The sequence below is a fragment of the Callorhinchus milii genome, unplaced genomic scaffold (genome assembly GCF_018977255.1).
Source record: "Callorhinchus milii isolate IMCB2004 unplaced genomic scaffold, IMCB_Cmil_1.0 Scaffold13, whole genome shotgun sequence".
Taxonomy (NCBI): domain Eukaryota; kingdom Metazoa; phylum Chordata; class Chondrichthyes; order Chimaeriformes; family Callorhinchidae; genus Callorhinchus; species Callorhinchus milii.
The window spans coordinates 5,510,837-5,525,942 of NW_024704754.1; the positions used below are offsets into that span (position 1 = coordinate 5,510,837).

General features: G+C 44.4%; 1 protein-coding gene across 2 annotated transcripts; it reads right to left on the reverse strand.

The window, feature by feature from the left end:
* Positions 1 to 4,499: 4,499 nt before the first annotated feature.
* LOC103186965 (endothelial cell-specific chemotaxis regulator) lies at positions 4,500 to 14,567 on the reverse strand. Of its 2 annotated transcripts, XM_007906258.2 has the most exons (10): positions 14,225 to 14,567; positions 11,511 to 11,597; positions 10,961 to 11,119; positions 10,124 to 10,255; positions 8,989 to 9,072; positions 8,470 to 8,571; positions 8,046 to 8,082; positions 6,986 to 7,053; positions 6,016 to 6,079; positions 4,500 to 5,307 (listed from the first exon to the last, which is right to left on the reverse strand). In XM_007906258.2, the coding sequence occupies exons 1-10, from the start codon at positions 14,280 to 14,282 to the stop codon at positions 5,241 to 5,243; spliced, it is 858 nt and encodes a 285-aa protein (XP_007904449.1). In that variant the 5' UTR covers positions 14,283 to 14,567; the 3' UTR covers positions 4,500 to 5,240. The 2 variants fall into 2 exon arrangements, with proteins under 2 accessions (XP_007904449.1, XP_007904450.1); XM_007906259.2 differs by lacking the exon at positions 6,016 to 6,079 and having other exon boundaries at positions 5,245 to 5,307.
* Positions 14,568 to 15,106: the final 539 nt, after the last annotated feature.

The following is a 15,106-nucleotide window of genomic DNA, read 5'->3' on the forward strand; positions in this document are numbered from 1 at the left end:
ACGTGGCATAGGACTGGAACGGGACCACGAACGAGAAATGAGAAGAATAACATGTTTCTGGATTTCACGTGTTATACGTCTCTTTATGAAGCAATTGTTGGGAAGTGAGCACTGTAAGCCCAACGCTTGTCTGTGTTAATCCCATGTTGTCACAGTAACCAAAACAGAACCGGCCTGTTCTCTTTCCAAAAATAATACAACATATAGCGCCTTATTACGGCATTGAGACGCCTCAAAGCACTTCTCAGAATATACTGTAAAGTGTATTTTGTGGACAAAACGTGGCAACCACTTGTGCGCAGCAGTGTCCCACAAACAGTTGTGGATTGAGTGACCAAATTATTATTATTATTGGATTGGGGGAAGAGGGAAACTCGGGTGTTTTAAAGCAGACAGACTACTAAAACTCTGCCCAGTTAAGGCTGCTTTTAAGAATTTTCCACAATTCCGCTGTGTTCACTTGAGACCAAAGTGATTTTACAGGTTAAGACTTGACGGAATTTCAGCTCTATTGAGGCGCCATATAGTTTAGGATCCAGCTTTGTGTCTCATTCTCTCAGGTTGTTGCAGGATGAATCATATGCCCCAAGGGATGATCAGACAAACCTTTCTTGTGACTTACCAATTACTCTGTTTTTTCCTTGTATTTCATCATCCAAACTCACACGATTTGCATACAATCCCGCTTGAAATCCGCTCAGGTGCTTTACTGGATTAAACCTCTGTGACTTTTCCTGCTTGGAAGCGACGTATTATACATTGCTTAGTCACCTGACCCGGAAATATGCTTAATATCCTCTTCACAAGACAAGTGACTCGAGACTTGGAATTTTGTCACACTCTCAACGCTAATCTCAGTTTTTGGTCACTGGGAAAAAGAAAGGACGTGTCTGCAAATGTCTTATAAAGCATCGATCGAAGATACTGTTTAGTATCTCTGGACCTATAATAATTCATCTGGAGTCAGTGGAGTCCTATAGCACTCGCCTCGCAAGCAAGAGACCTGGGTTCGATTCCCAGTAGGGTGAAACCTTGGGCAAGTTTCCTTACTCCACACGCCTGATAATAATCCCTCACGATAAAAAAACAGTAATAAAAAAAAATTGGTCACTTCAACCCACGACTGTTTGTGGGACACTGCTGTGCGCAATTGGCTGCAGCATTTCGCCCACAAATATACAGTCGATTCACTTTACGGTCTATTCTGTGAAGCGCTTTGAGACGTCGAGAAAAGCTGAAAAGCACTATATCAAATGCAAGGATTATTATTATTTAGTACCTAATTAAAGGAATTAGATCCCTGGAGGCCTGTAAGTATTGGTTAGCGTGCTCGCTTCGCAAGCGAGAGGACCCTGGTTCGATTCCCAGGTGGGGCGAAACGTTAGTCACGTTTCCTTAGGCCACATCCCTGTTTGTGGGACACTACTGTGTGCAATTGGCTGCTGCATTTTGCCCACAAAATGTACTTTAGAGTATATTCTGTGAAGCGCTTTCAGTCGTCTCAACGATATGATAAGGCACTATATCAAATGTAAGGATTATTATTATCTAAAATGGAATGATTTGTAAGGCTAAGGGGGGAGCGGGAGGGCAGAAAGTCAGAGAGGATTCCACTTTCAAATGGACGATTTATCGAACGTCCTTCTTCTGTGCTGTGGATTTCTCTGGCTCTCTAGAACTATAATAATATAATAATCCTTGCATTGGATATAGCACCTTATCACGTCTTCGAGACATCTCAAAGCACTTCACAGAATATACTGTGAAGTGAATTGACTGTATTGAGTGAAAAGGAATTTTTTTTTAGAAAAGCAATTATTACCCCCAGTAAAGTGATCCACCAATCGACTGTGGAGTAAGTAAACTTGCCCAACAGTTTGCCCTGCTGGGAATCGAACCCAAGTCTCTCGCTTGTGAGGTGAATGCTCTAAACACTGAGCTACAGGACTCCTGGAAAAGTACAGGGGGAAAAAAAGTTCACTGTTAAAGAGGAAAAAGTGGCCTCAGTGTGCAAAAACAAATCAAAGCTTCGGAGCTGATGCAACACACATCCTCTGAGTTGCATTTCCCCAGTGAAGGAATGAGTCAGCCATGATGTGTGAGCCACTCACTCACATCGGGCATACCATCGCCCCATTTCCAATAAAACTTATCATGACCAGGAGCAAAACAGCTTTACATTCCAACTGTGAGCTGTTTCACAGTTGCCGTCTAGACTCCACTGACACCGAGTGAGTGCACAATCGATTCACACTTATCATGTGCGGGCTGTTTTGCCTGGTTACACAGACATCACAGTAACACACTGCATGGAGAGAGCCTCGAAGGGTAGTTGTGTTAGCCCTGTAGTGGTTAGCAGCCTGCCTCCCAAGTGAGAGGACACGGGTTCAATTCCCAGTTGGGGCAAAACCTTTGGCAAGTTTCCTTACTCCACGCGTGTTACGGCTCTTCATGCAATTTATAATCTTTCCACTTGATACGGCGAATGATACTTGCATTTGATATAGTGCTTTTCACCTTCCACTTATCACATCGTCGAAGAGTCTCAAAGTGCTTCACAGGATATCACTGAGGTACAGTGACTGTATGTTTGTCGGTGAACGCATCAGCCAATTTCGGCACATCACTGCCCAATGAAGTGAGTGACTAACTTTATTTAGGTGTTATTATTAAGTTTAGGTCAGTGTCACTGATTAGCACATGTTTAATTTAAGATAATAATATTAATAATAACAATAATAATCCATGAATCTGATATAGCGCCTTATCGTGTCTTAAAGCCGTCACAAAGTGCTTCATAGAATATACTGTAAAGTCAACTGACTGTATATCTTGTGGGCGAAAAGAGGCAGCCAATTGCGCACAGCAGTGTCCCACAAACAGTCACAGATTGAGTGACCAATTTTTTTTTATTTATTTCATTTTGAAGGGATTATTAGACCCGGAAAAGCGATCTACCAATCATCTAACAACCGAATTCCTACTTACCGCTCGGTAAACAGAGGCATGAGGAATAAGGAAATTGCCCAACGTTTCACCCTGCCCCGAGTAATCAAACCCAAATCCTCTCGCTTGCTCTAACCACTAAGCTACAGGACTCCACAAAGATTAGACCTCTTTGATAAGCAAGGTGGGATGAGAACAGATATTGTGCTTCACTTTACGAGTTCTGCCGCTTACTCTCGCTCGTTTATTTCAGTTTATTTCGATGGTTTCACTTCCAAACGTTTAAAGGGGTAGCGAGTGCAAGCAATCACAGCTGACATGCTCCATTTTGCCTAACAATAACAATTTGCATTTACACCGCGCCCTTCACATGGGATAGGATCCTGGAACGCTGCACAGTGGCTGGTTGGACACTGATCAAACGCTCTGTAATCACACCGCTAAAGTCTCGGAAAGCAACGTTTGCTTAAAAAAAAAGGAAGCGACCCGCTTTGTCATTTCAGAGAGCTGCGTTTAATATTTTTCCTAACTATTCAGTCAGCTGTTGGCAGCCCAAATTGAGTCAGTCAGGGCTGAAGGCTGAAGGCTGCACTCCGCTCTACATACCTGAAAAAGTAGGTCAAAAACAGCTCATCACTCCCCGATAATTATTGACTTCAGATAGGGGGGAATTTCCTGATACAAAAGCTCTCTTCAGATCTCAGGCACAAACCCTCAGCCCTGGATTTTCACACAAACATTAACATTTCCACAAAGGGCCGACTTCTGGTTTTTTAAAAAAAACAAGAGCGCGCTCAGGAAAGCAATTCAGCAATTAAATAAACAATAAAAAAAAGAATAAAATGTTACCAAAATCCTATTTACACTAACACGTGATTAACAGGGCCACATTAGTTTCTGTTTCTCGTCGCTTCACACACTTCAAATTTTCTTCCTGTCCTGAAGATCTTTGTTTCGGTCAACCAGGTGTCTGACACATGCGGAAACCCAACACCATGCTTAAGAGCATCCTTTGTCCTTCAGTTGGCTTCTCAGTCTCTTCAGGACTCTTCCTGTTGAGGCCATTATTCTTTTGTAGATGATTGTGACCAATATATTTCCCCATTTGGGGGGAATATGTTGGCCACTGTGCCATTATGGGTAAGACTAGTGCCATCCTCACCCAATATCCCCACACTCACAATGCCCTGTTTCCTGATCGGCTGGCAGAAACCATCGCCAATTATCATTTTGTATAGCCGCGGTTTAATATTTCCCCTATTTATATAAAAATAATAATAATCTTTCCATGTGATATTTTGCGTTATTGCGTCATTGGGACTTCTCTGAGCGATTCACAGAATATATTTCAGAGTGAATTGACTGTGGATTTTGTGGGCAAAATACGGCAGCCAATTGTGCACAGCAGTGTCCTACAAAGAGTTGTGGATTAAGTGACTACATTTTTTGAAGGGATTATTATTATTGCGCGATCCGCCAATCGACTGGGTTCCTACTTACTACAAGGTAAACAGAGCCGTGTGGAGTAAGAAAACGTGTCTAAGATTTTGCCCCGGCCTGGGAATTGAACCCGGGTCCTTTTGCTTGCGAGGCGAGTGTGCGGACCACTACCCTAAGGGACTCCATAAAGAGCGCCTTTCAGATCTGGAGGAGGTCCCAAAGGGCTTCACAGGAGATAATGTAAAGTGCGGTAAGCGGGTGTTTTGTCGGCTAACACTCAACTGTTCACAGATGAACATCAAGACGTGCCATGTTTAAAGTCCACATTCTACTGCGTGGGTGTTCTGAGGGCAGTTGCTTGTGTTCAACTAACTCAGTCCGTATGGGCACGTGAACCCATGACTCTCGGGTCAGCATTGTTTATTGGCTTCACCCGGTAAATCATCAAGTGGTGAAGTAGCTTGCTCAGGGCTCAAGTAACCAAAGCACTGAAGCTTTCTGAGAAACCGTTCAATTCTTAGCAAATGATGTACTGTACAGCAACTTGCATTTATAATAGTTGCCTTCACACTGGGGAACTAACTTTGAGTCACATTGGGTCTCAGTGCGCTTTACAGTGATGGGGGGTAGTCATGGAGCAAGCGAGAGGGGGAGAGCGAGGAAGGGAGATGGTGACCGTGAGTGTGAGCGAAGAGGTGGGTTTTAAGGGAGGATTTAAAGACAGACAGAGAGAGGGTCAAGACAGAGGGAGAGAGGAGTCTTTCAGTAGTGGGTTTGAGAGACACTGGTTTCTAGAATCAAAAGACAAATAAGCAGACTGGACGTTTGGATTGTCACGCAGTGAGTTTCCCCTCTCAACTCACTCTTCCAGGCAGTGAGAAATATCCAGAGCGTTGACTTCCAGGGGACCCTTTCAACAAACTGGAATTGAAATGAAAAGAGAGTGAGAAACACTGTGACCGAGAAGGATCAGGAGATTGCTGTGTGTCAACAAGCTTCATTTATATGGCATCCTTCCTGAGGTAGTATCTGAGAGCGCTTAACAAATACTTTCCATGAATAATAATAATAATAATCCTTGCATTTGATATAGCGCTTTTCACGTCGGGAGGACGTCCCAAAGCGCTTCACAGAACACACTGTAAAGTGAATTGACTGTATATTTGTGGGCGAACGCGGCAGCCAATTGCGCACAGCAATGTCCCACAAACAGTCGTGGATTGAAAATGACCAATTTATTATTGTTTTTGGTTTTTGGAGGGATTATTATTGTGAAGCAGGAATATAAAGTAACAAAACATAGTGGCAATGAATGGGAGGGGGAAGGGTGGGTTCAAGTGGAACAGACTGGGGGTGGGAGCAATGGCAGGAGATCACAGAGCATGGGAGAAAATACCGCAAGAGAAAATTACGGCACGATTTCAGAACAAGAAAGATATCACGTGTCATCTTCAACAATCCCCCCCCCCCCCCCCACCCACTCCGCCACTCAACACACAGAAAAGATTGAAGGAAAAGAACCCTGGAAATTTCGGACAAGCAAATGTGTTTTTACAGTGAGTAGCCCACCACTCTCCCACCCCACCCCAACTCTCACCACCTGAGGCCCCACAGATATGTTTAACACACCTGTTCATCTGTTCCCCGCTGGTCTGGTCAAAATTGTTCTGGAGAGATGCACACCCCAAGGTTTCTACATAGGAATATAGGCACATAGGAATTAGGAGCAGGAGTTGGCCATTTGGCCCCTTGAGCCTGCCCCGCCATTCAATAAGATCATGGCTGATCTTCTAACCTAACTCCATCTGTCCGCCTTATCCCCATATCCCTTAATCCCTCTATCCTTCAGAAACCTATCAATCTCAGTCTTGAATATATTCAAGGACTGAGCATCTACAGCCTTCTGGGGTAGAGAATTCCATAAATTCACTACCCTCTGAGTGAAGAAATGTCTCCTCAACTCTGTTCAAAAAGGCTGTCCCTTAATCTTAAAACTGTGACCCCTAGTTATAGATTCTCCTACCAGGGGAAACAGTCTCACGGCATCTACCCTGTCAAGACCCATAAGAATCTTATATGTTTCTATAAGATCACCTCTAATTCTTCTATATTCTAGAGAATATAGCCCTAGTTTACTCAACCTATCCTCATAGGTCAACCCCTCATCCCAGGAACTAACCGAGTGAATCTACGCTGCACCCCCTCTAAGGTGAGTATTTCCTTTCTTAAATAAGGAGACCAAAACTGTACACAATATTCTAGGTGCGCTCTCTCCACTCTGAAGGAGAGAGCAAACATTCGCTGTCACACAGCAACAGCTTGCATTTATATAACACCCCTCACGCAGGGTGGCGTCTCAGAGAGCTTGACAGTGGCGGAGCACGATGCCAAGCCAGAGAGCCGTGACCGTAAGCACCGTCAAAGAGAAACTTCTTCAGGTGCGACCTGAAGATGGGTCAGGAGGGGTCAAGGCGGAGGGATTGAGTTCCAGAGTTTCTAGAAAGCGCGGCCACCGACGGTGGAGTGGAGAAGTGCGTGTCTGCAGTGACGAGGGCATAAAGAGCTGCCCGGGATTTGTCGGGGGGATTTCGACACCTACCGACTTCGGGGCTCAGAACCTTCATGGAGACGAGAGTGACTCTGTCCTTCTTCCCGTTAACCTGGGGACTAAAAGAAAATACAAATATCAATATTTCCATTAAATCAACCCAGCAATCAATTGCACCCTGAGCCAGGTACTTACAGTCAATTCACTTTACAGTATATTCTGTGAAGTGCTTTATTATTATTATTATTAAGTTGTATTATTTGACTAATTCATATCTGAGATTAATCTGAGCTGGTTCCAGGATGAGATGTCTGGCAATGAAATATTGGAATGTAGTCACTCCTCAGTCCCATTTCTGAGCCACAGCTACCATTATACTAACAATAATCCTTGCATTTGATATAATGACTTATCAAGTTGTTGAGACTTCTCAAAGTGCTTCACAGGATACACTGTAAAGTGAATTGACTGTATTTGGTGGGCGGAATGCAGCAACCAATTGCGCACAGCAATGTCATACAAACAGTTGTGGATTGAGTGACCAAATTTATTATTTTTTGGGAAGGGATTATTAGCCCTTGAAAGTGATTTGCTAAGCAATTAAAACTTATTCCTAATTACTGCTAGGTAAATAGAGGTGGGTGGAGTAACGAAACTTGCCTAAGGTTTCACCCTGCCAGGGAATGGAACCTGGGTCCTCTCACTTGCGAGTCGAGTGCTCTAATCATTATGCTACAGGGCTTTACATACCATTCATGACAGCCTGGCTCATCAGCAGGAGGTGGAGGGGCAGACTGGTTACTCAGGGCTGGGATTCTTCCCACTCGGCTCCTGTTAACCCTGTAAGCCAAAGCCCTATCTAATAGGTTGATCCTTGCTGGATAAGCAGCGGGAAAGCTTGCCAGGCAGTGCTCTCAATGGCGAGCTATGAGGTTTTAGCTGGTTAGACACCAGCAGTTACTCCAATGCACACTCTGGTGTCCCCCCCAAGCCTTGGTTCATTTTTTAAACTCTTCAGGACTGGGTCAAGAGAGAGCGCACGTTCCATTACAGGGAAATAGAAATTGCCTTACAAAATAAAAATAAAAAAAGAAATGTACTTGTAACAAACCTTTCTGAGATTCCTGCACTCCTTGACTTACTTGAATCTGTCAAAATAAAGAATCGATTAAGGCACGTGTAGATTAAAGTTGACCAGACCGGCTTTCCGCCATTCTGTCTCCCCCACTCTCTGGATTTCCATCCCAGAGTTCGCTCTGCCTTGCCCCGCTCCCTCCCTATCTTAATACTTCACTCTTTGATTGCCTCTTTCGGCTACCTTCCCCCTTGACTCCTTCTGCTCCATTGCTCCTTCCCCATTTCCCCCCTCCCCTATACCCCCCACAGGCTCCCAGTCAATCATGTGAAATACTTTGAGACGTCATCCCGACATGAAAGGCGCAAAGAGATCTTTAATGTAAATAGTTGTTTAGTTGGTCGGTTGGTCGGTCGGTTAGTTAGCTAGTTAGCAGATGAATTATTATAACAGACAGTACCTTGTGACGATTCCTGACATGCCCGACATTTAATCCTCAGAATCATCGAAATGACCAGAACCACCACCACGATGACGAGAATAAGGATGAGGCTAATGACAGCTGGCAGAGAGGTATAGAGGGATTACACACACAGCAAAACAAAGGCAATAGGGAACAGCAATTGATCAAAGCCTAGCTAGTTACCCACCCACCAAGATGCTATCCGGTGTGAAGGGTGCTACACAGACACATGTTGTCGTTGTTGTGAGGTAAACAATACAATAAAGAGACAGTGACAGTCAAGAAGCCATTCACCCCAATCGTGGCTGAAACTTCCTAGTTCCGAAATACAATCTACACTTTATAATGAATCCTGGGAAGTGCTTTGAGATGTCCTTCCAGCATGCAAGGCACTGTATCAAATGGGAGGATAATTATTATTATTATTATTTACTCATGCAGGTTAGATACGACAAGGAAGCTTAGAGCCTTCCAAGTGATCGGTGAATTGTAATAAAAGTGGGAGCGCAGTATTACCAAAGGCCGGTATTTGCAAAGAGCTCATTGGCTGTTTGGCACGAATAGTCATCCTGGTCGTGTTGAACACTGGCGAAGAAACATCTGTCAAAAGAAGACGAAAGCCTTATCAGGTACTTCAATAGGATCAAGTCCCAAACCATTGAAATAAAGAGTTATGAAAGTCCTACAACCTCACCGTGAATTGTCCCAACTGTTGGCCGGGTGTGAAGGTTCCTGCTCAGGATGCCCACAGTGGTACCTTTCAAAATTATGAAGGCTTTTGATAAGAGTAAATAAGGAGAAACTGTTTCCACTGACACATGGGATGGTAATCAAAGGACATAGATATAAGATAATTGGCAAAAGAACCAGAGGGTAATTTTTTCGACGCAGAGAGTTGTTATGAACTTGAACTCACTGCCTGAAAGGATGATGGAAGCAGGTTCAATAATAACTTTAAAAAGGGAATTGGATAGGTTCTTAAAAGGAAAAAATTGCAGGGCTGTGGGGAAAGAGCGGGGGAGTGGGAATAATTGGATAGCTATTTCAAAAACACAGGCATGATGGGCCAAATCGCCTCCTTGTGCTGTAGGATTCTAGGAATCTTTTAAGGCGAAAACAAGTTTAGATATTCCACACAGCACTATGCGCTGTGCCTTAGCTGATGTCAGTCACTAATAGGATCTCTTGGTTATCATCATGCAAAGAAGTCACTCGCAACGTCGGGTGGAATCTGCCCCAGATGTTGTGAGGGTTTCAGTCCAGATCCAAGTCTTTAAAGGGTAAATGTTGATTGGCAAACAGAACTGGGCACTAGACTGCCTGCCACCATTCCTGATAATAAATATTGACTGTTACATCAGGGTTGATTCCACCCACAAAATACACAGTCAATCTACTTTACAGTATATTCGGTGAAGAGCTTTGAGGTGCCCCAGTGACATGATAAGGCGCTATATCAAATGCAAGGATTATTATTATTACAACATCGCTCCACCATTTCTCAATGACCAACACAAATCTGCTTTGTGGAAGTGCGATCTACGTATTCTATGTCATTGCTAAAGCTAGACAACCAGCGGTTACCCCAGCAGTTACCCCAACACACACTCTGGGGTCCCCAAGCCTTGCCGCAGTGTTTACAGGGCTTTACCTGTAGTTACGTTCATTGTGAAGTCAGTGCTCCAGACCGATACTGTGACAGAAGACAGACTGACGGTAGATGGTGGGTCGGAAGATGGTGTGTCGAAAGAGTTCATTTTCTGGGTGGAAACACTTATGTCAACTGCAAATACAAAGTGAAGCATTTTTTTGTTATTAATATGGCTGAAGACGTTCCTCTTAAGGTCACCTCCTCCCTCCCCGCGGCTCGGCATCAGGCACCGACTCTGTTAAGCGCTGCGAGACCCTGCCCGTCATGAAGGGCCTGTGTACATTTGTATAGCGCCTTTCAGGTCAAGAGGACAATCTCTCACAATTCACAGATAGATATATTCTGCCTCAATAGAACTGATCATTCCACCTTGTTCAGTAGGTGGCAGTTCACGCTTTTCCTATCTTACTTGGTCCGCATACTGATCCGGACTAAACTCCGTACCCACATCTCATCAGGTCTGGCCCAGCCTCCACTGGCTCCCCATCACCGAATGGATCGACTTCAAGATCCTCATTTTGCTCTCTGGCACCTCCCGACCTCTCCGACCTCCTCACTCCCCAATCAACCACCCGACACCTCACTTGACTGGCACCGGCCTCCTGCTCGTCCCTCGCACACACTTTGACCGTGTTTATGGTCACCTCTCCACCTCCCACTGCAAAGTGACTGAGTTAGCCGATATAGCTCAGTCCTCCTCATATGAAAGGAGCTGCATCAAATGCAAGGATTATTATTTTTATTGTTGTAATAATAAATACTGATCGACACTGGGGCAGGGAACGGCAGAAATGTACATGTAACTCAATGTCATTGCTAGCATGCGCTTAGCTTTACCTGTTGTTACTTTCATCGTGGAGTTTATATTCTCTGCTGTTGGTGTGACAGAAGTTGGTCTCACAGATGATGAATTGCCGAAAGATGGTGTGACAGAAGAATTCAACTTCGGGATGGAACCATTGGCGGTTTTTGTTATGGATGTGGTTTCAACCAAAGCTGGAAAGATTTAGCAAACACAGAGAGACACATGATGCTGCTGATGACGATCCCTTTTACAAACAAAATGCAGATTTTTTTGAGTGCGTTCCAGCTCTCAATAATCTCAGAAACACGTTGCGCTAGGAATGAAACACATCGTTCAGCCAGATACATAGAACTGTAACAACCAACCAGTAGGTGGCAGGTCACCTTTTTGACTATCCTATTGCTAATTTGGTGCCAACGTATGATTTAGTTCTGTGGCATCATAGACTGATAGACACCGAGAACCACTAAGATCACCAGCGAAGGGCTTTCATTCCCTCATTTTGGGTGGGATTCAAACAAGGATAGGAAGGGAGAGGGTGAGGCAGAGGGATGGACGGAGGGAGTTGCAGAGGTTACTCACGCAGTTGCTGAACAATTGGATTACCCATTGAAGTGTTCGTATTTGTCCCAGGTTTCTCTGCAGCAGTGGTATTAGTGCTTGTCTGAGCTGGAAATAAAGAAGATTGTTGGTTTGCAAATTAACACAAGAGTTATTTCTGCTAACAGTCAAAACTTGCAAATGGTTCTTTTCAGCCATTTATCATTCTCAGTGATGCTCGTGGCCGCGAGGTGATCAGACCGATTACAGAGAATTTCTTCATCAAACTACACAGAGCAATAACGTCCTGAAAATAGACCTTTCAACTGAACTAGTCTGTGCTGATATTAAAACTCCTCATCCCTCCTATTCCACAAACCTATACTCCTCTCTTCTTTGAGACATGATATACTGAAGAATATACTGCAAAGTAAATGGACTGTCTATTTTGTGGGCGAAACGTGACAGCCATTTGCACACAGCAGTGTCCCACAAATCATCATGGATTGAGGTTATTCCTGGGCAGGGTGAAACCTCAGGCAATTATACTTACTCCACATGATTCTGTTAACCTAACAGTTAAGTAGGAACCCAGTAGTTACTTGATTGGCGGATTGCTTTCCTGGGTTAGTAATCGCTCTAAAAAATATATAATAATTTGGTCACTCAATTCACGACTGTTTGTGGGACACTGTGACGTGATAAGGTGCTATATCAAATGCAAGGATTATTATTATTGTTATTATTATTATTATTATCATCATCAAAAACATTAGCAAATTGTTATCCATCAATATTTCTACCACCGTGACGTCTCGGCTGTTAGTTCCAAGATTTTAAATTTCTCCCTTCGTCTCCCGTCACCGCTCTGGCTTCTGTGGTAGACCTACTCCACCTAGTGTTAGGTGGAGTAGGTCCATCTCAGTCCTTGCCCAAATTCTTCCCATTTCTTTGGGCGTTGAACAAGATCATCTTCCCCTCTAGGCTGTAAATCCGCAGGGATTTTGTGTAGTTTGACATGATTTGCACATCGAATCCACATCAAATCTAAAACCTATCTAACCTAGATGATACTACTAATAATAATAATGCTTGCGTTTAGTATAGAGCCTTTCACATCAGGGGGAATGTTCCAAAAGGCTTCGTGAAGTGGAGTGACCCATGTATGAGCCTGGCAGCCATCTTGTACACAACCAACGTCCCACACACAGTCGTGAAGTGAGCAGCCAATTTTATTTGGGGGATTGTTGGCTGGGACACCCTTCCTGCAACTCTTTGACCGCACTTTCGGTCATCTCTCCCCTCCGCACTGCCTTTGCCACCCACCCCCCCACCGCTCCAAGCTTGAGTGCCCAGCGCCAGTTGTGTCAAGTGCTTTGAGACGTGGCTTTGATGTTGAAGATTTCTCTTCACAGCAGCTGGTAATGAGAACGAAAGCCAAGTGGAGTCCTGTAGTGTAGTGGTTAGAGCACTCACCTTGCAAGCGAGAGGAACCGAGTTTGATTCCTGGGTGGGAAGAAAACTGGGGGTAATATTCCCTTCAAAAAAACAAATCAATAAAAAAAATGTGGTCACTCAATCCATGGCTGTTTGTGGGACACTGCTGTGTGCAACTGGCCCCTGCATTTCGACCACAAAATATATACTTTACAGTATATTCTGTAAAGCACTTTGAAATGACTCAACAACATGATAAGGCTCTTTCTCAAATGCAAGGGTTATTATTATTATTATTGAGTGAAGAGCGAAATGGAAAAAAGTAGTGGGAAAGGAACTAAAGTGACTTTCGAACATGTCTGTTGTTTCAATCGGACGAACAGCTCAGCCAGGAAATTGGGCAGTCTTTCAACATTCCCAACTCACGCCCAGACATTTCCGTTAGATTGTGATCAGATAAATCACTGATCCACAATAATTCTATCTCCCCTTCCTGACAGGACTGACTCACCCTGGCACATAGGTTTAACAAGTGCCTGAGGTCACCTGGTAATGTTCACGGAGATTGTCGTGAGTGAGTGAGTGAGTGAGTGAGTGAGTGAGTGAGTGAGTGAGTGAGTGAGTGAGTGAGTGAGTGAGTGAGTGAGTGACGGAGCAAGTGAGGCGAGGGGCACACATCTAGTCTAGTGAAGTGGCAGAAATTAAAGACAAGCAAAAAGGGGGAGGTAACATCAGAGGAACATATTTTCAGTGTTTCAGCTCAGAAAAGGGGCAAATTTTAAAAGCCTCCCCCATTCCTCCTTCCCCCTCTCCCCCCTCAAGAGCTTCCCAACAACAACTTTGAGGAACAAGGATTGGGACCATCTTTGAAAAGCGACAATTGATGAGGATAGAGGGAGGATTTCCTATGTGTTTTTCCCCATCCACACCACTCAGAGCTTTTAACTGAGGCAGCTCACAGAGAGCAGTTACTGCGTCCTTTACGCTCACTCTAGTGGGGTGGGGAGCAGAAACAGTATTAAATCTCTGCAAGGCGACCCAACACATTTACACAGCGTCTTTCACGTCAGGGGGACATCTCAAGGCGCTTAGCGATCCTGGCTCAGAACTGAGCTCGGGCTGGGAGTGCGGGGGAAGGGGAGAGGAAGATGACCAAAAGTGTGGTGATGGACTTGGGATGGATCTTCAACAAACCGAGGGAGATAGGGAAGGAGGCAGGGAGGCAGGGAGGGAGAGAGATGCACCAAAAAACATCAGCGACACAATACTCCTTAGTTTTATACCAAAATGAGAAAAAAAGAGATTTAATACTCTCCTACCTGGTGAGATGGTGAGGTAGATCAGTAACAGGAGAGCAGTGATTTTCAGAGCAGTCATTCTGCTGGTGTGTCAGTGCAGGGAGCCTGGCTGTGTGTGTGTGTGTGAGTTTGTCTGGTCTGGTCTGGGTAGCCTCTTCCCTTGCTGTGGGAGCTGAGAAAGTATGTGAGTGTACAGGACTAGTTATTTCTGGGACTTCCTCTCAAAGAATAGGAGGAAACGGAGAGAATCCACAAGGGAACCCGGTGCCATGGGGGCTTCTGTGTGTTGTGGTAGCCTCTGTTCTGATTCACTGTGTGTGTGTGTGTGTGGTGTGTGTGTCAGTGGAGGGGGGGGGAGAATCTTACATCTCAAAAGCTCACAACCATTTGCTGCCCTTTACGGAACTTTCAGGTACTGATCTGACTCAACTTCCGAATTATTCCAGTTCAAACAGTCATTGAAGAAAACACTGTCAGCAATATCGGGCGGTGGTGTGCACAATAACAATAATTCGGGCATCGGATTCACTTCCCATCATGTCGGGACCGCTTCTCAAAGCGTAAAGTGTAGTGACTGTTGTGTTTTTTGCAGCCCAATTGGCGCACAACTCAATCTGTTCTCCCCTCAAGAAACTCTCCATTCTCTCAAGTTTGTGGTGTATTGTTCCAATTTTTCACAAGGTAATTATTCTGTTTATTCTGCGAAGCTTACTCGAAAAACAAAGGGCATATTGTTTTTATTCTAACGCAAGCGTATAAATAATACCAAAATCGTTAGGTGTGGCACAGCACCTTTCACGCCAGGAAGGACGTCTCAAAGCGCTTCACAGGATTTCACTGTAAAGTGCAGTGACTGTGTTTCGTAGGCAAACGTGACAGCTGATTTGCGCACAGCAACCTCTC

Coding starts and splice junctions, on each gene's coding strand:
- LOC103186965 (XM_007906258.2), bottom strand. CDS start 14,282: ATGACTGCTCTGAAAATCACTGCTCTCCTGTTACTGATCTACCTCACC. Junction 9,073..10,123: donor CACAATGAACGTAACTACAG/GTAAAGCCCTGT, acceptor TTCTTTTGACAG/ATGTTTCTTCGCCAGTGTTC. Junction 6,080..6,985: donor GGTTCTGAGCCCCGAAGTCG/GTAGGTGTCGAA, acceptor ATTCCTATGTAG/AAACCTTGGGGTGTGCATCT.